Source organism: Antechinus flavipes, chromosome 1 (assembly GCF_016432865.1).
Source record: "Antechinus flavipes isolate AdamAnt ecotype Samford, QLD, Australia chromosome 1, AdamAnt_v2, whole genome shotgun sequence".
In the NCBI taxonomy this organism is placed as follows: Eukaryota; Metazoa; Chordata; class Mammalia; order Dasyuromorphia; family Dasyuridae; genus Antechinus; species Antechinus flavipes.
This window is the reverse complement of record NC_067398.1, coordinates 717,155,095-717,180,107: the sequence shown is the minus strand read 5'-3', so window position 1 is coordinate 717,180,107 and position 25,013 is coordinate 717,155,095. Positions and strand designations below refer to the sequence as shown.

Here is a 25,013-nt window from a genome sequence, read left to right as displayed (position 1 = left end):
AACAACACTGATGATCACAGAGTTTAGGCTATAGCCTTTGGAATATCTACAATTTCCCAAAAGGATATCTTGGATCCTATGGAAGGAAAGATGTTTTGGGGTAGGGAATGTAATTTAGTGCTAGCTTGACTGGGAAACCGGGCACACTGATTCACATCGACTGGGAATTGATCCAGATATTTTTAGAAAGCAATGTGGAAAGGATAGCGACATGACCTGAGGAAGACTCACTTTCAAGTCCTGTCTCTGACAACACTAAGTGTGATCCTGGAAAACTGTTTAATTTCTTGGGAGCTTTAGACAACTCTTCAAGACTATAATTTGCTTAGCAGGTATTACTCTGCATTGATGGGTAAAATCTCCTTGCTGAACTTCCCCATGCCAATGAAATCATAGGTACAATTAAAAGGGGGGGGGGAAGGAATAAAATTATATCCAAAAATTGTTCCTATACTTTGATGCAGTAGACTCGCTGCTAGATTTATGCTCCCAAGGAAATTTAGGAAGGAACTATTTATCTATACAAAAATATTCAGGGCAGCTTAGTGGTATTGGATAGAATGCTGGGCCTCAAATCAGGCAGACATCTTCCTGAGTTCACATTTGGCCTCAGCCACTCACTAGCTATGAGGCCCTGAGCAAGTCACTTCATCCTGTTCACCTCAGTTCCCTCACCTATAAAATGAGTTGGAGAAGAAAGTTGCAAACTATTCAGTATTTTTATCAATAAAACTTCAAATAGAGTCGCCTAAATTTGGATACCACTGAAAACAACTGAGCAACAACAATGCAAAAATATTCATAGCAATGATCAACATAAATGAAGAACTGAGGGAAATATTAGGAGTATTATAGGAAGTGAGGCAAAGTGAAAAAAGCAGATATACTCTATATGGCACATAAATTGACCATAACTATGAAAAAAGGCAATATTAAACAGCAAAAAATCCTCTAGTTTCCTTTAACTAGAGGAAAATGTCATTGTAAAATGTAAACAATATGATCATCTATCTCACAAGGTGGTTGGGAGATTCAAATTATATTATCTATGTGTGTATGGTGTTCTGAAAACTATAAAATGTTATGTAAAGATGAGCTTCCTTTAAAAAGAATAAAGCACAAAAGAATAAAGTTAAATGAAGCATCAGCCTCAATCACTTTTCAAGTCTGTTTTGTTTTCAGGAATAAATATACACATATAGTGTGTTTTATACATATATATACGTAATATATATATACATACACAATGTTTTACATGTATTATATATTATATGTATTATAATATGTATATATGTATTATAATAATGTGTATATATATTATATGTATTATAATATGTATATATGTTATAATAATGTATATATTTATTATTATATGTATATATGTGTTATAATAATGTATATATTTGTGTATTATATGAACATGTGTGTTATAATAATGTATATATTTGTGTATTATACATATATGTGTTATAATAATGTGTATATATTATGTGTATTATAATTATGTATACTCTCTCTCTCTCTATATATATATATATATATACATATATATATATAGTAATTTGATTATATCTGCCTGCTTGTCTATTTGGTTTTTTAAAATTACCAATTAAAAGAAGAGGGAGAACTTCCCATTCCTGTCATGTGTGTGTCTGTTGTTCACTCACTGAGAGACCAAGTGATATCAAAGAAAAACTCCTGAACCCGGAGTCACAGAACACCTGAGTTGAAGTACCACCGCCAGTGCTAATTAAGCAAGGAGTTGTGTAACTAAAGCTAGATCAGCTCGTCTCTCTGAGGCTTGGTTTGCTCACCTGGGCCATTTATCTCACAGAGTGACCGGTCCCTCGCTATGAGTATGACCACCGTGTCCCCTTTTGGACAGCTCTCACAGGCAAGCAGTTCTTGTTTTGTGGGGCAGTTTTAAAGCACATGGCGGAGGTGATTAGTCAGGAATATGAAATAACATAGGCCACTGACCCTGCCAACTCTCTCAGCTCTGCTCTAGTTACAGTGTATCGGCCCTCTTGTTACAGGAGGGGTCAGCACCATGGCTAGGGGACAAGGCAGCCGCACTGGGGCTGTGGAACCAGGGCATCTTGGGGGGAAGAGGGGGATCGAAGAAGAGACTGCAAAGGTGAGTGGTAACCTAGCTAGGCCAGTCAATTCATGTTGCTTTAAGCAATTTGTGCCGTTTTCACAGCAAAGGGTGAGCCTTACTGGTTTAAGAAGGACGCCACCACATTGGCTGAGTTTCCTCAGAGAGAAATCTCCCCTAAGCACCCATGATGCTCATCTGAAATGCTAACTGACAGGGAAGCAGCCAGAGAATGTACCTGCACGTCCTTTTCCTGGAGAAACTATTCATAGCATCGTTCAAATAGTACTACAAGGTTTGCAATGTTTTCTCATATTATCTCATCTGATCTTCTCTACAACCATGAGAGGTAGGTACCATTATCATCTCCATTTTACAGATGAAGAAATGAGGTTAAATGATTTGCTCAGGATTAGCCCATACTAGGAAATGTCTGACTTTTAATTGACCGGCTCCAGTGCTTGGTCCCAAGCCTGGTGTTGGAACCAATTTTGGGTGAAGAGCTAAATCTGTGATGAAATCGTTCAGGGGCAATCCTGACTGCATTGCTTGATTCTGTCCCATTAACCTCGCAGCGTTCTGAAAAGTGGAAGTGTTAATGCCTTCGCTCTCCTGAAATCACCTTGGATTTTCTGAGCTGTGTACGTGTGGTATATCCCCTGCAGAATGGGAACCTTGTGAGGAAAAGTACTGGTTAGTTTTTGTCTCTACATCCCCCAATACCTAAGGCCAGTGCTTGTGTGGAAGGTGTATATTCTAAATATTTGGAGAATGCAATTGGATTGAAATAATCCAGGGTGAAGAATCAGGCTAACTGTGTTTAGGGGCCTGCTCCAACTCTCCAAAAGCTCCGAGAGCTCATCGTGTACGTTCTCCCTCCAATAATGAAGGTCCTAAGTCATCCACACTTTCCCATTTCTTTAAAGGCTGAATAGATAAAAGATAAATGCTACCAAATTACAAAGCACAAGAAAGGAGATGAGAAGAACTTCCCTACTCCTTTGCAGAAGTGTAGGCTAAAAGGAAATACAACACTACATGTGTTGTCAGATTTTCCAAAGAATTGATTAATTGAACTGATTTTTTCTCTCCTTCATCTTTATTAAAAAAAAAACAACCTATTGAATATATTGAATTATTCTCTAAGAGAGGAGGAGAGATGATGTAAATAAAATGTATTTTTAAAAATCAAGCAGAAATTTTTGTTTTTCTTCCCAGTTATTTTTACTTCTTCCTAAATCTGATTTTTCTTGTGCAACAAGATAACTGTATAAATATGTATACACATGGGTTCTGTCAATAAAAAGTTATTTTTAAAAATAAAAATAAATATGTATACATATATAGTATTTATATATGTGTGTGTATATATATACACACACAAAGTATAGTATTTAACATATACTTTAACATGTTTAACATGTATGGACTGCCTGTCTTCTGTGGAGGGGAAGGAGGGGAAAAGATGGAACAGAAGGTTTTACAAGGGTCAATGTTGAAAAACTGTTCTGTCAATAAAAAGCTATAATAAGGTTTAAAAAAAAAAGAAACTTAAAAAAAATCAAGCAGAAGTGGGCTGGTCCAAGGTTTGTTCTGATCAGGTCACCCACTGACACCTTGAGCTCCAATTTCATAATCAGAAAGCTGATGCTACCGTAATTCATCAATAACTTTAGGGATCTGACAGTAAGATTAGGAATTCTTTGGGAATCTGATAGTCAGATTGTGGGTTTCCTATGGACCCCATAGATCCTTGTGGATTAAAAGCAAAACAAAAGACAAGAGGGCAACGATCAATGAAAGACTCCTGCAGAGCGATAACACTTACGTGCACATCAGGGATGGGCTTAGTCAAGAGAGAGACGATTAAAATGGTGATGATGGACACGAAAAACAAGATGATGGCGAAGTAGAGGTAATGAACACCACAAATGATCGTGGGACAGTTGCTGGGCTCCATACAGCTGCCCGTCCCGTAGGCAAACTCTGCGATCATTCGAGACAGTCCAATCAGGAGTCCTAAAATCAGCCCCCAGAAGGCGCCCTGCAAAAGGACAGAGAAGGCATGTTAAGCGGGAAGGCAGACTCTTCCTGGGCAGCCAGGTTTCTAGGGTCCAGGAGGTGACTTGATGTCAAGTGCTAGATGAAGTCAGAAGATCAAGATTTGAATGCTAACTTCAGTCAAGTCATGGAACCACTCGGGACCTCGATTTCCTCATCTGTAAAGTGAAACTAGTGACATTCTAACTATTTACTTTACTTTTTGTGATATTACTTAGTCTTGTCTCCTTAATGAATTGGAAAATTCCTTGAGAGACAAGAAACAAAGCCTGTCTTACACTTCTTCTGTGAGGGACAAATGAACTTGTAGGCGTGATGGCAGTCTTAGTTGAAGAAGACCCAGTATCAAATGCTAACTCTGAAACTAAGTGCCCCTGGATAAGTCATCCAACCTCTCTAATTTTCCCATTACCTCATTTATATACGATTTATGATCACAAAATCTCAGAGACAGAGAAACTAGTTGAGCAAGAATCTCTCCCAACACATCCCAGGGAGGGATGGTCCGGTCTTTCCTTGAAACTCTCTGGGGAGATTTCTCGTTCCTCAAAGGGGCCGATCTGACTTTTTGATGGAAATGATTCTTCGAACATTTTCATTTCTTATATCATTATTTCATTTCTTATTTCAAACTTAAACTGATCTGTGCAACACCCATCCATTGTTCCTCATTCTTCAGAATGACTCTAATCCTTATGTATTTAACATCCTTTCAAGTCTTTGAAGAGAACGACATCTCTCCTGGAGAAGGCAGTGGAGTGAGAGATGAGCTGGAATCAGGAAAACTCTCATTGAGAGTTCAAATGTAGCCTTACACACTTACTAGCTGTGTGACTCTGGGCTAGTCACTTCACTCAGTCTGCCTCCGTTTCCCCATCTGTAAAAGTAACTGGAGAAGGAAATGGCACACCTACAGTATCTTTGCCACAAAAACTCCCAATGAGGTCCAAATGAAGGATCTGACATAATTGAAAAATGATTCAGCTCCAAATATCTCCTCTGAGTCTTCTCCTCTTCCGCTCTGCATCCCCAGTTCCTTCTTAAGGAGTGATCTAGGAGACCGTCAACATCTTCATTGCTGTCTGGACTCTTTACCTTATCCATGTTTTCCTAAAATATGGTCCCCAGGGCTTAGCAGATATAACCTGACTAGATTCAGTGGAACTATAACTTCCTTGTTCCTGAACACTAGGTCTCTTTTAATATCATAAAATAGCACATTTACTCAGGAGCTGCCAGATCACATATTGGCTTATATTGATCCTGGGGTACATTAAACCCCCAGTTATTTTATCAGACAAATGTCTAAGTACATTTCCCCTAAATTATATTGGGGAAATTGATGCATTGAATCTATTGGATGCTTTGACTTTAACCCTACAAAATCTTACCTGTTAATTATTAGGTGTAACCCATAGTTCCAGCTGTCAAAATCATTTTGAATCCTAATTTCTATGGGGAAAGAAGCCAAGAGGGAAATGGCTCTGGTCAAGATCATAGAGCTATTAAATAACAGAGCCGAAATAAGAGTTCGGGTCTGGGGATCTTTCCTCACACGATGCCCAATCCCTGGTTTTCGTTGGTTCGCTTACAGTCTCTAGGAGTCCTGCTTCTTAATCCCTCTTGCTGCCTATGGCTAAGAGTTCCGGGGATGGTCACAGCTTTGGCAAACAGAGCCCACCGGGAAGCCCAGGGGATGATTCCGCTTCAGGGGAAGGGTCTACATTTTCTGAGTATAACGACATTTCTCCAAGGCTTGTACCCACCGGCTCGTTGACTCTTTTGCAGAAAATGGCCAGCAGGAAAACAGCAGCGATGGGTGGCCCCAGGTAACTGGTGATGGATTGGATATAGTCAAAGAGCTGCCCACTCTGCGCCGACTGCACAATGGGGACCCAAGCGATGCTGACGCCGATTAGTGCCAGGATGAACACCCTGCAGATGGAACCAGCCAACAAGCATCAGGAGACCCAATCCACTTAATGGAGCAATCAAAACACATGCGAGGATACAACGACACAAAGGTACTTAAAAATGGCGGTGAAGCATAATGAGCAAGTCCATTCATCTGCAGGCCGTTTTCCTGATTAGTCCCAAGGCTAATCACTTGTTCTGAATGGAATGTTCTACCTCTGTGGAAATCATCTTTGCCAGTAGTAAATGAAAATGTGTTTGACTTTCTCCCCTAACTACGTTTTATGGCAGGAACTCGGGCTCAAGCTATACAGTGAAGGCACAGAATCTTAAGCTAATTAACTATTAACTTTCACAAAGAGAGTTCCTTCCTTGCCTCATGTTTTTCTACCTCTATTGATATCATCTGGTATGATTCCCTAATTTTACAGATGGAGAAACCGAGGTCCAAAACGTGCAAAGTGGCAGAAGTTCTACAATGAAGCATTTACTTTAAGGAAAGCAAAGACAGAAAAATAGGTCCCACGTACACCAATATATTCATAAGGTCCCTTTCTGGTACAATGAAGAACTGAAACAAAGTTTTATTCCTTATTCCTGAACACTAGGTCTCTTTTAAGTTATTAAATAGTACATTTATCCAGGAGTTGCCAAATCACATATTGACTTGTATTGATCCTGGGGTACATGAAACCCCCAGATATTTTTTCAGACAAATATCTAATTATATTTCCCCTAAATCGTATTGGGGAAATTGAGAGATTGAATCTACAAAATCTCACCTGGTAATTATTAGGCGTAACCCATAGTTTTAACCGTCAAATCATTTTGAATCCTGACTAATTTCTATGGGGAAATTTGATTTGATTCAGAGTAAACAAATTTCAGTCCATGAAGCAATAGAACATCACTATTCCAATAAGAAATTCTGGCTATGAAAAACACAGAGAAGAATAAGGAGACTTAGATGAACTGATGTGGACTGGAGTAAGTGGAGTGATGAACTCAACGGTGGGGGGAAGAATCTAAAACCGAAACCTGTGATTTATAACAACTGAATCTGGTCTTGTAAAAGAAACAAGATGTATGGGACTGCCCGCCATTTAGGGGAAGGGGTGGAGGGAAGGAGGGGAAAAATCGGAACAGAAGATTTCGCAAGGGTCAATGTTGAAAAATTACCCATACATTAGATAAAAAGCTATAATAAAAAATAAATAAATAAATGAACAAACAGATAGATAGATAGATAGATAGATGGATGGATGGATGGATGGATGGATAGATAGATAGATAGATGATGGATGAATAAATAAATAAATGGATAAATAAATAAGCAAATAAATAAATGAGTGAATAAGTGAATAAATAAGTGAAAAAACACATAAATAAGTAAATGAAAGAAATGAGAAACTGGATTTCCCTCCCTTCTTTGCAGCTAGGACATTATGAATGTGGAACATTGTGTTCACCATCAGTCCTGGTTAATGTTTGGCTTCAGCTTGGCTGAAATCCTTTTTTCCCCCCTTCTATTTTCCTTTTTAGGGATAATTATTTGGGGAAGGAAGAAATGAGGGGCATAAATGGAAGTGAAACAAATACAACTTTTTTCAAGTAATAAAAGGAATGGACCAGCTCAAGATGAAGGGTTTCCCCCAACAATGGAGGTCTTCCGGCCAAGGCTGGATGATTACTTTCTGGGGATGTTATACAGGCTTTGGCAGTAACATGGGGATGGGGGAGAAGGAAGAGAGAAAATGAGAAATCCAGGGTGACTCCTAGGTCAACAGAGAGGATAATGGCTCTCGTAACAATAACAGGAAAGTTTGGAAAATATGGAGGACTGAGGGAGAGGGAAAAGATAATAGCTTCAGCTTTGGAATATGGTTTCTTCAGCTCCCTCTAGCTTTTAGGTGTGCAAGTTCCTCCATGTTTGAATGTATTGTAGTCTCAGGACCCTTCCAGCTCCCACCTTCAATGGACTAAGTTCCAAGATTCTAAAGTCCATCCAAGTCCTGACTTAGTGCTGTTCTAAGTAATTCCCAGCTCTGACAATCCATGTTCTAAGCCCTCTCCCACTCTAGCACTCTATGTTCTGAGTTCACTCTCAGTTTTTAAAATGCTGATGTTCTATGTCTTCAGGTTGTTCCCAGCTTTGTATCCTCTGTCCCAAGTCCCTTTCATTCTTAGATCTAACTACATCCATAATTCAAGATCATGTCTTTATTCCAGTTACTCATTGGAGGAGAAGGTGTAAGAATTCTAGGCTTCTTGCAGTTCTGACATTCCACGTTCTAAGGCAGGGCTTCCTGAACTTTTTCCATTCCCAGCCCCTTTTCACGCAAGAAACTTTTATACAACCTCAGGTAAGTAGGGTCTAGACTAGGTATTCTAATCAAACATTTTCTAATAATAAATCAGGATTTCGTGGCTCCTACGTTCAGTTATGAGACCCCCCGTGGGGTCACAAGTTACAGTTTAAGAAACTGAGTTCTGAGGTACCTCCCAGGTCCTTCTAAGGTCCTTCCCCTCTCACACTACTTGGATTCTAAGGCCCCCCCAGCTCCGGCCCAGCAGATTCAGGCTCCGACAGGAGGAGCACAGCCTTACCTGCCAGCTATCATAAGCTCCTTCTCAGACGCCTTCTTGCGGATTTTGGTGTAGATGTCCATGGTGAACAGAGTGCTGGCGCTATTGAAGATGGAGGTGAGGGAGCTCATGAGGGAGGCCAGCATGACGGACAGCATCAGGCCGCGGAGACCTAGAACACAAGGGAGGCTCCTGAAGTGGCTTCTGGGAAAAGTTGTTCTCAGAGGCTCCCCGCCACGGCGCCGTGCTGATTGCTCTCCCTGTGGCCGTCCAGGGACATTGCCTTGAGAGCTGGAGGGGCCCTGAGGTGTCAGAAGCCAATTTTCTGCATTGTTCTCCAACCAAGTCACCACCCTAAGGACCCCAGGTATCTGGCTTCTGGTCTTGCCTCAGCAACTACTTCACTGAATAATCAATAAATCATTATTGATTGACTGATTTTGAGCAAAACACTTCCTTTCTCTGAGCCTCAGTTTCTCTATTTGCAGAATCAGACCATCTGATCTTTGAAGTCCATTCTAAATACATTCAACATTCTAAAGTCTGATGTTTCTCCTGGTATCAACATTCTATGAGCAATTTCCCCCTCAGCTCCAACTTTCTATGTTCATAGTTCCTTCCCACATTTAACAATCCATTTTCAATCTCTCCCAGTTCTAAGGCCCTTCCCACTGCTGAGGTTTTCTGCTCTCAGGCCCCTCCCAGATCTGACATCCCCTCTTCTAAGCTCCCTCCCAGCTCTGACATTCCTTGTTCTAAGCTCCCTCCCATCCCTGACATCCCCTGTTCTAAGCCCCCTCCCAGCTCTGACATCTCCTGTTCTAAGCCCCCTCCCAGCTCTGACACCCTCTGTTCTAAGCTCCCTCCCATCCCTGACATTCCCTGTTCTAAGCTCCCTCCCATCCCTGACATCCTCTGTTCTAAGCCCCGTCCAGCTCTGACATCCCCTGTTCTAAGCCCCCTCCCAGCTCTGACATCTCCTGTTCTAAGCCCCCTCCCAGCTCTGACATCCCCTGTTCTAAGCTCCCTCCCAGCTCTGACATCCCCTGTTCTAAGCTCCCTCCAATCCCTGACATCCTCTGTTCTAAGCCCCCTCCCAGCTCTGACATCCCCTGTCCTAAGCTCCCTCCCAGCCCTGCCATCCCCTGTTCTAAGCTCCCTCCCAGCTCTGGCAGTCTATTTTCTGGAATTCTACGACTTTGTGCTCGGTACAGAACAGAATATACGGCACAGCACCTCCCTCGGTGAGTCTGATGAGCAGAACTCGCCTGTGGCTCCCCACGGGCAGGTGCCTGCCCCTCTGACAGAATCCCCCAAGCAGCAGCTGCCCAGCAGGCTTTCCCATGAGCAGCCACGTTTGCAGGGCCCCCGAGGACAGTGCTTTGTATCATGGCCCAAACAAGAGGCGCCAGGTTTGGCAGACATACACCTGGATACACCTGGACTGGGGAAGGGGGCAGGCGATCTGGAGGAAAGCGAGGGCTCTGTCCTTATGTCAATGACCCGGAGGGGGCAAGGGTTTGTCTAAAGTCGTGGGGTAGAGCTCTAACCACTCCACAGCACAGCCAGCCCACCTTCCTCCCAGCTCTGCAGTTTTCTCCCTGTCCCGCAGCCCGTGCCACCAGAGATCATCTTCCCTTGAAGGCCTTCCTAGCACGGCCTCCCAAGCCAGCTCCTTTCACATTGGTTCCGCCCAAATGGTCGCTTTGCCTCTTAGGGCCTCAGTTTCCTCATCTGTGAAATGGAGATGGTAAAACTTGCCCCACCCACCTTAGGAGACTGAGACAGGTTAAAATCAGACCATAGATCCAAGTCATCCCCAAGTGTGAATTTGCCACCTTGGATGATTGCGGCAAAGGGGGAGCCCTGGGGCATGTGAGAAGTCCTTGTGATGTCAGCAGGAAGGAGGATCAGTTACTGTTCTTCCGGTCTGATTCAGGGGAGGGAAGGCAGGAAAAGGAGGCTTTAACAGCTTCCATCAGTTTGGGGCAGCCCAGAGAAGGTGGCGGGGATCTGGGTTCAAATCTCTGCTCTGATGTTCTCTCACTTGCAGGAGAGCTTATCTCTCTGCCAGACACTTTTCCCCGGGTACTTGCCACCGTCCGCCATATTCCCTCCCTTTGACAGTATCCAGTAGAATAGGGACAGTAGAAGGGACTCCACAGCCCAAGCCCTACGTTTGACAGATCAGGAAACTGAGACCCAAGAGGGTCTCGGCCGAGGACTCGATCGGGCCCCACGGGCTCCTGCCAAAACGCCGCGGTACCGAGTCCGAGGCCTTCCCCACGCTCTCGGCAGGGGCAGCCACCGTCCTACGTGGAGGTCACCAAAGCCCTCGCGGGACCCAAACAGCCTCCTCAACCTTTTGTTAATTATGGAGCTTAATCAAGAGGCAGCTGGGCCTCCGAGGTGGTTAACAATTACCTCTGGCTGTCGGAGGACTACAATGTTGTGCCCAAGGTTACGAGTTACGCCAATGTGGAAAAATTCCACATTCTTCCAGCCACCCCCCAAGCCAGGGCGGACTGCGCCGGGCGGCGCAGGGAGTCTCTACCTCCTGTATGACCTTGAACGGGTGTTTTCCCTAACCCGAGTGAGCACAAACAAGCACAAGATGAGAGGGGCAGGGTGAAAGAGCCGTATGTCTGAAGAAGATCTCGGGATCTTAGGGGACTGAAAGCTCAATGTGGACCAGCGACGTGGAGTGACGTAGAGACCAGAAGAGAAAAAAGTAAGCGCCGCCGTGGTCGTCCCAAGTCTCCTGTTCTGCTCTGGGTAAGTTAAAGGAAGGGAATTAGCTGAGCTGGGGAAGGGCCAGAAGGCCACATTATAGCCGGCCATATAGGGAGCGTTGAGCCTGGAGAAGAAAAGGTCTGAGGGAAATATGAAAAGTGTCTACAAGAAGCTGAAGGGCCTCATTTGGAGGAAAGATCACGTGGATGTGTTTGGCCCCAGAGGGCAGAACCAGGATGTCAAGAAAAACCCTCAAGGGGGCAGGGACTTGCAGCAGAGGTGGTGAGCTCATCGTCCTTGGGGGTATGAAAGCAGAAGGGGAACGACCTTTTGTCATTCCCTGAATGAGAGTAGGCACTGAATTAGACGGCCACTGAGCCCCCTTCCAAGGTCTATGGCATTGACCCCTCGAGGTCTATTCTTACTTTCTATGTGATTTTGGGCAAGCCAGTTAAACTCTGGGGCGCGTCCCCCCAGCTATAAAATGAGGTAATGGGACAAGCTAACGATGGTGGACCCCCAGCTCCAAATGAGCGGCTTACTTAGAACAAGATGGTCCCTCTGATGTCCACATTCGACAGCTTCTTGGCCCTGGAGGCCTCCATGGACAATCGCTGCGGACCCAGTCCCTCTAACCACTCCTTCCTCCCCAACCAGAGCCACCTCTCTCCCAGCCCGGGCTCTGGCAACCAAGCCGGGTTCTAGCAGCCGAGCCGGGTTCTAGCAGCCGAGCCGGGTTCTTACCATTTGGCATGAGTTCCACCACCAGGGTCGGATAGGCGATGTTGGTACAGCCCACTTTGGTTCCACACTGGGCTTCGCACTCTGAGGGAAGGGCACAGGCCACCTTGTCTGGGGGGAAAGAGCAGGGCAGAGATGAGCGGACTCCTGCCCCACTGGGATTTCTTTCAGGACCTACCGTCATCCCTTTCCTACCCCGAGATATCCCTTTGCTTAGCCTCCTCCACTTGGCATCCCCGGTAATTTCCCCGGACCTTTCTCAAGGATCCAGCCCCGTTCCAAACCCCACAGCTCCTGAGCAGCAGCAGAGGGAGGGGAAGGACTGAAGGTGGAGTTGGAGGAGCTGGCCCACACCCGGTGGCTGTGGGGACAATTGTCATTTCTCCCAAGAGTTGCGATTCAGAAACTCAACTCAACAAGCACCGCTACGTGCAAGGGACTAGAGAGGCAAAGATGAAAAACGGCAATCACCCTGACCTCAAGGAGATTATGGTCTAAGGGGGATCCCCCTCCCCTAATCCCCTAAAGTCTCCATCCCACCCCTGCCATTTCCATCTCTCTTCCTTCAAACTCCTCCACAATCTATTGCTCCCCCGTCTTCCTAATCCGAGCTCCTCTTATTCCCCTTCATTTACTCTTTTCCCCACTTAAATAGTCCTTTTTTATTTCTTTCAATTAAATGAAAAAACATTTTGCGAGAGGAAAGATGATGAGTCTGGATCAAGTCAGGAGCTGGATGAAGAGAAAGAACTTGTTCTAGTCGATGTATTTCTTTTGAATGCACATCGCTTTATGAGTCATATTGGGAGAGAAAAATCAGAGCAAGGGAAAAAACCATGACATTAAACAAAAAAAAAAAAAAAGGAAGTGAGCATAGCCTAAGTTGTCCCCTTAGTTCTTTTTCAGGAGGCAGAAGGCGTTTTCTGTCCGAAGTCCATTGGGATCCCTTCGCTTACTCTTTCTGTCAAATTGTCCAGCTCTTTCCTCTCCTCTCCCACCTCTGTGACTCTGCACATCACGGTCCCCCCCTCAGGATGCCGTCACCTCCACTTCCCAAAATCCTTGCCTTCTATACCTGTGCCACTTCCTCCTCTGCCCAGACGTGAGCACTCTTAGTGAGACTGTTTCGTATGGATCTTGTGCAGAGTGTTGTCTACACACGTGTGGGTGGGCTCTGGGGCCCTCAGTAGAACCTAAGTGGTTTGGGAGTCAGGGCTGATTCATCCGTGTCCTTGTGTCCCTGGCACCCGGCACACAGCAGGAGATTAATAAATGCTGGTCGATTGGTGTATTGTTCTAGTCCAGTCCGCCCTTGAGGACGGGGACTGGTTCATCTTGCCTTTGTCCCTTTGTACCTCAAGAACTTATATTCACATGAATAAACTTGCCTTCTTAGAGGTGGAGAAAAATATGATTGAACATTAAATTTAGGGATAATTTAATTTGCTAAAATGAAAGAGAACGATAACTATTTCCAAAAAGCACGTGTTTGCCGGACTGCACTGGCTTCCAGGCCCGCCCCAGACCCCTTCCCTCCCACGCCCTCCTAGAACTTCTCAGAGGGCTCTGATTTGCTTCCTCTCCCTGGATCCCCAGCAGATCTCCCCCTGCCGCTGACTTGTCTGGGGCCTGGGTCGCATCCCCCTATAAGTCTGGGGAGGAGGAAGGAGGAAGGGCTGGAGAGAGGAGACGGTCCAGGCTCTCGCCGAGCCCACAGTGCTGGAGCCCGGAGCAGTCTCCCCTGGGAGCCAAGAGAGGAAAGGAGGAAGCGGAGGGACGGGACGGCCCCGGGGAGGGGGGCTGGCGGAGCCCGGTACCTGTGTAGAGTATCCGGCTGATCATCCCGGGCATGACCATCAGGAACATGGGCAGCAGCTTCAGGTAACCACACATGATGCAGCCCGCCTTCACGTGGGACATGTTCTTGGCCGAGAGGCACCTCTGCACGATGACCTGCGGGGGAACCCAGAGAGTGGGAGCCGGCCCCGAGCCCCCCCCAGCCGCAGCCGTCGAGAGGGAGGCGCCGGCAGCGGCTCGGGCGCAGAAAGCCGCTCGTGCCCGCACAAAGGACGTCACTTCGTGTCAGGCCCCGGGCGCTGGTTCCGCTCTCCCGGCCGCCCATCGCCCCCACGATCCGAGCCCCTCGGCCCAGAAGCCGGCTGGCCCATCACGGACGTGAGCTTCCCGGGGGCAGGACGCACTTCAGTGGCGCCAGCTCCTAGCACGGGGCCAGCAAACTGTCAAATTCAAGCTACTCTCTTTTTGGTTAAAGAAAGACTAATGGAACATACATTTTTATAGAACCAGAGCAATAGTGAGAGGCAACGTAATACATTGGAGAGTCAGCCTCCGAGTCAGGAAGAACCGACTTCAAATCCTGCCTCAGATACGTCCCGTGGGCCCCTTCTCAGCCTCAGTTTCCCCATTTGTAAAATGAGGGAGTTGGACTCAGTGACCTCAACAACTCCTTCCAGAACTAAATCCTCCGCTCCTACTATTGTCCGCTACGAGAGGAAGCCGGGCGCAGCTTTCCCACATACGTGTAAGGGCCCTTGCAAGGTCCTGGGAGGGGCCCCGGGGCAGAACATGCTGCGAGATCCCCAAGCAACTCACTGGGGGGCCAGCATGGAGACCCACCCACACGTGCACACTCACTCACACACACTCACATCACTCATACACACACACACACAATCACACACACACATTCACACTCACACACACACACTCACATCACTCATACACACACACACACACACTCACACACACACACACTCACACACACTCACACTCACACACACTCACCGGAGCCTCTTACCTGGTCTGTGCACCAGTACCACAGGGCAAGGATGGACAAGCCAAAGATGAGCCCCGGCCAGGGGAGGTCCCCAGTTAGGGGATCGCGGAAAATGTGGAAGGAGTCTGCCCTCGGGGTGTAGCATTCAGCATTGATGGTGATGTTCCCATCAGACACCTTGCTTGGAATGGCTTTCATGTACTTTTCCATGAAGGCACTGTAGCCTCCGACTTCCTTAAAGGCTAAAAAAGACAATGAACCCATTACCCCTGCTGGTAAGTAGTCAGCCCCATGTCCAAGAGCGGGATGGACCATCTTGGGAGGTGGCGAGTTTCCCCCTTGTTGGAATCTTCCAGGAAAGCCTGGAGGGGCCTTTATTCCATGGAGGGGGAACCTTAGTCAGGACCCAGCTGAGTTAGATGCTTTGAAAGGCCTTTTGAGCTGAGATTTTGACAGCAGGAAACTCTAGGCTGCTCTCTCTAGACCGGACCAACCCCCCGACCTCAAGCCCTGCTGACCCAAACTTTAATCCTGAGAAAAGGGCTCCTCTATTCCTCCTCCACTAATTGTTCCCTCCATTTTTTATATAAAAGGTGAGCTCGTTTTCCCTCCACCCAAATCTCCAAATCCCAATTCAGAGGGAGCTTCCCTCTCCCCTGGCTCTCCAGTCTCACTCACCAAATCCCGTGAGGATGAAGGAACCCACCAGCATAATCACCGTCTGCAGAGTGTCTGTATAGATCACGGCCGCCAGGCCCCCTGGGAAGCAAAAGGAAACAAAATTAGGCTCCGGCAGAGGATCTGTCGGATCAATCTGAGTCAATCCGAGCAGCTCGTGTCACCTTTCTGACCTCAGTCTCTTCATTCGTGAAACGGGAAGAATATCGGTGGCTACTGAATATTGGCGGCCTCCACAGGGTTGTGGGGACCAATCTGGGTCCCCCGGGTGTTTGGGATGCATTGGGAGGCGATGGAAATGGCTGAATCAGGCAATAATAGGAATAATAACGCTGACAGCTCACTGCACTGGGCGCTTCACAAATTTGGTCTCCCAGAGTCCGGGAGGTGAGTGCCGCGGCTTTAGCCATTTGACAGATGAGATGGCGAGCCTCCCAGGGCCTATAAATTAGAGTTCTAATCATGGGGACATAACAGGGAAACCACTGCAGAGAATGCAAGTCTCACAAGCGCTGGGCAGTCAGGTGATGCAGTGGATAGAACACTCATTATGGACTCAAGACCTGAATTTAAATCCAGCTGTGTGATCCTGGCAAGTCACATAACTCTAATTTGCCTCGATTTCCTCAACTGTAAAATGAGGATAATAAGAGCCCTTCCCTGCTGGGAAGGATTGTAGAGAGGATCAAAGGAAATACTAATTAGGAAGCACTTAAGAGCACTTAGGTGTGACTAGAGGTAAATCCCTCACCATCTCAGCACCCAAAACAACTCTTTCAAAGTTCAAATACAAACAGTCTGACCTGCATCTACTCTGGCGAAGAAATTATCCACACTGGGAGTCCCCCACACCAATTAAATCACAGATCCGGCCCCTTCCCCTCAAAATATAATCTTGTTATTGGAAGCAAAGTGAATGGAGGCAAAGCCAAGGTGGTGGAAGAGTTGGAAGCAGTCGAGTCAAGCTCTCTATAAAACTCCAAACAGATAAAAAAAACACACCAAATACTGATGGGGAGACCTGAAAAAAATGCAGCAAAATGGAGGCAGAAGATCTGGCTCCAAATTCTAATTATGCTACTCAGTGACCTTGGATATTTCACTTATCATTTCCTCATCTCCTCATGTCATTATCTGGATGACCTTGGGTGAGCGCCTTCCCTTCTGCCTCAGTTTCCTCCTCTGCAAAATTTGGGGGTTGGACCTCGAAGTTTCGGATCGATTTTAACTGGATCCCTCAGCTTCTGCTTGCCAAGGGGAAGATCCCCAGTCTTCCCCCAGAAAAGACCCCAAGACCCCTGGGAGGAGAGGACAAGGAAACTGGTTCTGTTCCACAGGACCCTTCCTCAGCTCTTCCTCCCAGAATCCCTTAGAGCTCCCCCCATTCACCCCATGCTTGTCTACAGACACCCGGCCCAAACACACTTTGCAGGAAAGCCTGCGTGAACCACTTGGCCACCAGAGGGCACTCGTGGGTCAGCATAGCGACGCAATTGGTCTGCTGATCATGGACCACGGTGGTTCTTGTGGATCTTATGGCAAAAGGGACCTTAACGGCCACCTGGCCCAAACCCCACATCTCACCAATGAGGAAACTGAGTCCCAGAAAGCTTAAATGACTTGCCCAGGATCACATAACGTCAGGAATGGAAGCCGTTTCCTCCGACTCCAATCCCAACTTTCTTTCCATTGGATCTTCTCATTTGACAGATGAGACGCTGGCTGTGTCCCCTGCCTGAAATGCCCTCTCTTCTCCCCTCCACCTCCTTCAAGACTCAGCTCCCATCCCACCTCCTGCAGGAGGCTTTCCCCGGCCTTCCATTCTGAGAGTACCTCCCATTTCCACTGGGTAAATCCCGTATGCCCTCCTTTATTTGTATCTTGAACTTTATTTTATCAGGAACTGTGAGTTCCTGGGGCCAGATTGCTTCCAGATTTTCCTGTCAGTGTTGGGTCTGATACACTTTTTTTTAAAAGATCTGTTTGGATTTTTATAGAGAACTTGGCTCTATTTCCAACTTTCAACTCTTCCACCATCTTGGATTTGTCTCCATTCACATTGCTTCCAAAAACAAGAATATATTGGGGTGTGGGATCTAAATCTGTGATTTAATTGGTGTGGAGGACTCCCAATATGGATTCTTCAGATCCCTGGCTGCCAGTTCTGCTTGTTTACTGACTCACTTGCTCAGTAATCTAAATTTCCAATTTAGAGGTGCCCAGGTTACAAATAAAATGGCAAAGCCAGGAGTAGTACTATGCAGAGAGGACCAACGCTCACATTGGATCCTAGCCGTGTGAGCTTGAGCAAACCACTTAATTTCTCTAAGCCTCTGTTTCCCCATCTGTAGTACCTCCCACATGAAGTTCCTGTAAGGCTCAATGTGCCAGTCATATTGCAAACATTAAACCGGCTCCGTATCTCAGTCATTAATGTGATTACTACTATAATTATTAACACTGCCCCAATCCAGTTATCTCCTCCCCATGTGTCTGTGGTTCACATGGCCCCTGGATACCTTGAGGACATTCAACTGGAGCCTTGTCTTGTATCAGTGCCTAATGATTTTATGGATGCAAACTTTGTCATTCCCACTAGCCCTTGCTCCTTGATAGCTCCCAATCCTCTGGGACTCTCCAGAAGGCCCATCCCATTCCCAGTGGACACTGAGGCTCCTCCTCCTCTTCCCCGTGTCTCACCTGTGATGGTATAAAGGCCTGTGATGGCCAGAAGGAGAAAGATGGCCAGGTACAAGTCGAGTCCCAAGGCCAGCTTAATGAATATGGCTCCGGAGAAGATATCGGCCTGAAAAAGAGAAAGGGCCGTCACAATCAAAGGGTGCAGCGTCGTGCTACTCAAGCACCTTCCTAAAAGTAAACTTCCCCCATTTTGGTGACAGAGCCGCCGTTTCCCCAGGCAGCCAAGCTCATCACCAAGATCCCTTGGGAGCTTCCTTCTGTGCTTCCCCAGTCGTCGTCATGTTCTGTTGGCTCCCCATCTCCCGTCCTCACCCTTCTGTGCTGAGTTGAGGAAGCTTGGGTCTGACCTCCTAGCGGAAGACCTTTTCTGGTGGCCCACAGAGTCTCCCCTGACACCCCAAGTAGTTTACTCTCTATTTTGTACATGAGAGACAGTGTTGTACGGCGATCAGGAAGACCTGGCCACGGACAGCCTGACTATCTGTCCAGAGTTCTAGCCGTTCCTACTATGAGTTGCCGAGGAGACACTGACTTGTATTGGTAAAAATCTTCCTCCTCCAAGAGTCCTCTGGATCAATAAAATCATTGATCCAAGCCATATTCTTGTCTTTGTACTTAAAAACAAATTAGAAAACACAAGTGGCACATCCCAGGAGAGGCAAGCGTCCTGAGGCTGGAACTGTTTCATTTTGTCTTCTTGTCCTTAGTGCTTGGCACATAGTAGGTCCTTCCTGTTGTTGAGAAGGGGGCTCTCATTTCTGGAACCTCGCTGTTACCAGGGATTGTTCCAGAACCTCTCTGGGCCTGGGGTGATTGGTTATAAAGCTCCCTGAGGTTTCAGTCACTTCTTCTCTACCCGCCTCAGAAAAATCACTTTCCCCACTCACTCCTTGGCTAAGCTGTCTCGCTGGGATACGCCTTCCCAAAATCATCACCTGCTGGAGCAGGAGGCAGCCTTGGGCCTTCTGGCCAGACTTGGGCCCAATCCATCCCATGGGAAGCATGTACTTGAATATGATCAATTCACGTGCAGGAAGACCTCCCAGGCCCGGGAACTCATTCCCTTCTAAGTCAGCTCATTCTGCTGTGGGACAGTTTTCATCGCGGAGAAGTGCTCCCTGATAACAAAGTGACGACCCCTTCTTTGCAATGTCCCTGGATCTGCCCCCTGGCCCTGAACTCCAGGCGTCAACCCTTCCAAAAAGTAGCTCTCCTGTCCCCCTGAGTTCTCTCTTCTCCAAACTAGATGTCTTCTTCAAGCCCTTCCCATCCTCATCCTCATCCTCCTCCTCCTCCCTGCATTGTCCAGCTGTAAAAACAAGGTATTCCAGTTCAGATCAAACCCCTTGTTCTCTGGATAAGGAAATGAAAATCCAGGCAGCTGGTGGTGCGGTGGTTAGAGCACCAGCACTGCATTAAACATTTTTTTTACAAAAACTCCTCTCTAATAATATCAATTTAATAACACAAGTTATTTATAAATGCTTGATCTTCCCAACAAGCTGGGAGGTGGATGCTAAGATGATGCCCATTGATAGCAGATATTCCCAGGATGCACTGCTAGTAAATGTCGAAGGCCAGATTTTGTCTCCCCCAGCTGCCTCTTCCATGTGGAAGGTCACACAGTTAGTGGGCTCTGATCCTGCTAGAAAGCACGGGGCACTCTCTCAGCCTCGGATCCACATCGTCCACTGAGGGGAGAGAAAGAGATGACCGCTGAGGGCCTCCCCACCTCCAGCGTTGTGGCCAGGGAGTGGGGGGGCCAGAGGCTAAAGGTGGCCCTGCCGCCACCAGAACCTGGCAGGGCCTTCACTGATGTGTGCTTGATGAGAGTCCTCCCTCCTCATCCTTGTCCGCTCACAAGACTGGGATAAGATGCGAGTCACTGATTCTATTCCTTCCAAGGAGATGGAGACCCACAGCCCGTGCCTTCAGGTATTCTGTATATATGCCTTGTGTGTTGCTGGATATTTATTTACATATTGTCTCCTAAGATCCTTGAGAACAGGAATTGGGGGTTTTTTTTGGGGGGAAGGGGTTTTTTTTTTTAGCTTTTTTTGATCCTTCACACTTGATACAGTATCTAGCATACAATAGGTGCTTAATAAATGCTTATTGATTGACTGACTGGCCATCTGCCCTGCTGCTGTCTCCCAAGTCCTCCAGACCTTATCTTCCATTCCTCTATGTCTGGAATCCTGTTGGTACTGCCATGTGACCTATGGATCAATTGACATGTTTATCAAGATTCTTCTCTATGCCAAAAAATGAGCATGAAGATCGGGTATGATCAGTGAGTGTCCAGAATGAAATAATCCCTGATCTCCAGGAGACTCTGTGTCTCTGTGTCTCTGTCTCTGTCTCTGTCTCTGTCTCTGTCTCTCTCTGCCTCTCTGTCTCTCTCTCTGTTTCTGTCTCTCTGTCTCTGTCTCTGTCTCTGTCTCTGTCTCTCTGTCTCTCTCTCTCTTTGTGTCTCTCTGTCTCCCTCCTCCTCTTTCTCTCCTCCTCCCTCTCTCTCTTTCTCTGTCTCTCTCTCTGTCTCTCTCTGTCTCTCTCTCTCTGTTTCTGTCTCTCTGTCTCTCTGTCTCTGTCTCTGTCTCTGTCTCTCTCTGTCTCTCTCTCTCTTTGTGTCTCTCTGTCTCCCTCCTCCTCTTTCTCCTCCTCCTCCCTCTCTCTCTTTCTCTGTCTCTCTCTCTGTCTCTCTCTCTCTCTCTCTCTCTCTCTCCTACAATTCCTAATAAATCTGTCCAAATTCAGGAATAATCACGGGGGAGTATTGGGCAATGGAATGTCATTAATTGCCCGTGCTGTCGATTTCCTAGATTAGCCAACGAGGGAAACACCAGTTGAAAAGAACAAGCTGCTGCCCAAGAGTGCTGAGTGGCTTCTTGCCAAGTTGTTAATTGTTAATGTTTTATGAGGACTCCATATCTCCGGCTTGAGCTCCCCCGTTCCTTTCTTGCCGGGGTCTCTAATCGCCAGCAGGAGCCTCCCACCTCGTACAGAGTCGTGCAGGAAGTGGGAGCCTCGGGGACAAGCTGTTTTCAGGAAGCTCTATCTTCTGCTGATAGTCGGTTCTAAGAAGCACCTCTCCCTCTGGCGATGCGGGAAACCTGGGGACAAATTCTTCTTCCTTCCGTGACTCACACTGTGCTCCAAGGACAGCATCTGACCTTGGACTTCCCAGGGTTAGACCTCCCCGAGAGGCAGCAAGTGAGTTGGGAAAGTGTTACAGTCAGAGTGGGAAGAGAATTAAAGGGTCCGGCCTCCTAGCTTCTATCCCACACCACTGCCTCGCTTGCAGACTGAGATTATTCCCCTTAAGAATTCTAACCAAGATATGTCATGATGCCCTGAGGGAGCCGATCATTCCAGAGAGCAGGGTTTCCCACAAGTCTTTTAGCCTCTGATGGTCTCCCACCTGTTTTTCCACTAAGTTAGCCCTTCATTCAATGATAAATTTGCAACGTGTTGACTGGAGGGACGCCCATTTCATAGAATCACAGAATCTCCGAATTAAAAGGCGATCTGGAGACCATCCGGCTCCCCCGACCAACGCCCAACCCATCCAATCCAAACAAAAATTTCACCTACAACGTTCCCGACATTAACCTGCCTTTACGGAAAGCTCTTGCTATGGGGAGGCTCACCACCGCTCCCCCAGCCCTCCACGCTGGGGCCGTCCGCTTCTCTTTTGGACAACTGTTAGAAAGCTTTTCCTGACCCAGGTCAACAAGGCCCCCCAGTTGCTCCGGGTTCTGCTCTTTGGGACTAAACAGACCAAGTCCAGTCCCTACGGCACCCCTTCAAACGATTTGACACAACTGTTGTATTCCCACCCACCCCCCATCTTCTCTTCTCTTTGCCGACACATTATTCCTAGTTCTGTAAGCAATCACTAGAAATTATTCCCATGTTACAATAGAAACATGGGATTTCAGGTCAAGGAAAAGAGGTCAAGGAGCTTCTAGTTTGAGGTCTGGCCCAGATCTATCCATCCATCTATCTATCTATTCATCCTCCTGCTGAACACCTCCAGCCACCAAGAAAGCGCTCCCAAAGGAAGCTTGTGCTGGACAGCTCCAATTTTCACAGTTCTTCCCTCTAGAAGATGTCATCTTCTTCCCCCTTGCCTCTGGTCCTACTCTTCCTTCTTCCCCTCTAAAATGACACAGGATTAATTTTCTCCCTTACAGAGCCACAAAGAAGCAAGTCGTATCGAGTTGCTGGGCCCTGATTTCCACATCTGAAAAAAAAATGGGATCCTTCAATCACAGAAAGAAAGCCAAGGAGCCATCTATCCCAATACCTGCCTTGAAGAGAAATCCCCTCTCCACCATCCCCAACAATGGCCATCCAATCTCTGATTGAAGACCTCCAGTGACAGGAAGCTCACTACCCCTACAAGGTAGTTCATTATATTTTGGGATACCTCAAAATGTTCGCAAGTTTTTTCTAATATCAAGCCTAAATTTGTCTCTTCGAAAGTTGACCCATTGCTCGCAGGTCTGCCCTTTGAGGTCAAATATAGGAGGGCCACAGCTGCCCCATTTTTATACTTGTTAAGTTGAATTGTGGGATTCAAAACTGTTGTTCCTCATCATCCCTTTAGTCCAGACAGGGGATGAATGTGCAGTTTAAGAAAGAGTCAAAGCTCACATGAGATCTCAAAGTGGTCAGTAGAGTCACTGTAAAATTTTATAGTAGTTGTGATTACTGATAAGAGTCCCATTTGGACATCACATGCAATTGATAAAATTATAAGCTTAATCATGATTGACCTGTGCCCCCAGCTTCAGGAAAGACGCCACTGGAAAAGCCGTGACGATTCAGGGCTTCGATCCGTCAGTCAGTCAGTTGTTAAGCATTTATTGTTCATAGCTTACTTCTCGGGGGTGAACAAAGCAATATTTTTAAGAACGTCACAGACGTCGCATCAAGACTTCAAAGGATGAAGAGTTTGTCTTAAGGTACAAAAGGTCCACAGCGGACAGAGCAGACAGTCACGTCCGGGAGGCAGTGTGCCATCGACGGAGCGCCAGACCCGGAATCAGGAAGACCCGAATCCCAGTTCTTCCTCAGACACTCACTAGCTATGTAACTCCAAACAAATCCCTCCTCATCTCTGAACCTTGGGCTTTTCATCCATAAAAAGGAGATCGTCATAATCCCCGTTATAATGATAGCATAGTTTTGGTGCAATAGAGTGCTGGAGTCAGAAAGATTCATCTTCCTGAGTTCAAATCCAGCCTCCAATATTTACTAGTTGTGTGACCCTGGGCAAGTCGCTTAACTCAGTCTGCCTCAGTTTTCTCATCTGTAAAATTGCCTGGAGAAGGAAATGGCAAAACACTCCCGTGTCTGCCAAGGAAACTCCAAATGGGATCATGATGATTGGACATGGCAAACACCTGACGTGAGATTTTACATCAGTATAGTATTTTGCAAATTTTGGAAAGCTGCATCAAGTGGGTTTTATTATTATGATCTGGGTTTTCTGGCTGTGAGACCAACCAGCCAAGTCCCCAGCTCTCTCACTGCGTAGACGCTGCCTGAAACGTCACCTCTTCCAATAAGTCTTCCCCAAGGGACGGAATTGGAGAGCTCCAAGAGAGCTCAGTGACTGTCCAGTCTGTCCCGTCCATGAAGGAGAAAAGAAAGAAGAAGAAAACGATACGAGAAAACCTGCTGCCTCGCTCATTCTCCGCTTCAGTAGCACGCACTGCCTTGATTGCCCTGCTCCTAAAAAGCACTCGGCCTTGGCCCAGCGGGAAGGGAATCCCTTACTCTCTTGATTTGTTCATGTTGCTCTTCTGCTCTTCCTAACCCTCAGAGGCATCCTCTGAAATGCCAGAAACTCATTAAAATCCCCCTTTGGGGACATCAGCCTACTCTTTCTATGGCCCCTGACCCCCTCACTTTGGGCAGCCAAGGCCCCTCCCATGCTCCCTTTGTAGGTCTGTCTCTAGCCAAACTCTCTCTCTCCCCTCTCCTCTTGTTTTCTCTCCTCCCTCTCTGTCTCTCTCTCTTTGTGTGTCTATTTTTCTCTCTCTTTTCCTTTCTCTCCTCTTCTCCCTTGTCTTGTTTTCTCTCCTCCCTCTCTATCATTCTCTTTCTCTTTCTGTATCTCTATTTTTTCTCTTTTCCTTTCTCTCCTTCCTCATCTTTTGTTCTCTCTCCTCCCTTTCTATCTCTGTCTCTCTGTGTCTCTATTTTTCTCTCTTCCTTTCTCTCCTCTTCTCCTAGTCGTCTTCTTTTTCTTCCTCTCCATCTTCTTCTTGTTAAGATTCCTCCTCCTCTTCTTCCTTTTCTTTACTTCTTCTGCACTTGAAGCCAGGCCTTGTGAAAGAGACACTTGGTGCCAGAGGGCCAACCCAAGAGCGAAGAAGGCAAGATACAAAAAGACCATTACAGGCTAGATGTCCAGGGTGGCTTAGAACGCTGGGAGCTCCATAGAGCCTAGAATGCCGAGTCTAGAGTCAGGAAGTGATCTTCCTGAGTTCAAATCTAGCCTCCTAACTGTGGGACTCTAGGGATCGTGCCTTACTTGCCTCAGTTTCCTTATCTGTAAGTGAGCTGAAGGAGGAAATAGCACACACTTCAGTATCTTTGCCGAGATGCATATGAGACTGAAAAACCATTGAACAACAGCAACAGGAAGGGCTTCCTAGCCGGCTTAATCAGTAACCAGAGGAAAGGGCTTGG

General features: G+C 46.7%; 1 protein-coding gene across 1 annotated transcript in view; it reads right to left on the bottom strand.

Moving 5' to 3' along the window:
- Positions 1-25,013, bottom strand: part of SLC5A1 (solute carrier family 5 member 1) — a 63,383-nt gene that overhangs the window by 5,675 nt on the left and 32,695 nt on the right. Inside the window, exons 6-13 of the mRNA XM_051973178.1 lie at positions 18,309-18,414; positions 15,609-15,689; positions 14,952-15,172; positions 13,951-14,086; positions 12,137-12,244; positions 8,681-8,831; positions 5,926-6,094; positions 3,927-4,142 (exon numbers count right to left, since the gene is read on the bottom strand). Coding sequence (XP_051829138.1) covers positions 3,927-4,142; positions 5,926-6,094; positions 8,681-8,831; positions 12,137-12,244; positions 13,951-14,086; positions 14,952-15,172; positions 15,609-15,689; positions 18,309-18,414 — 1,188 coding nt within the window. The remainder of the gene's footprint in view (positions 1-3,926; positions 4,143-5,925; positions 6,095-8,680; positions 8,832-12,136; positions 12,245-13,950; positions 14,087-14,951; positions 15,173-15,608; positions 15,690-18,308; positions 18,415-25,013) is intronic.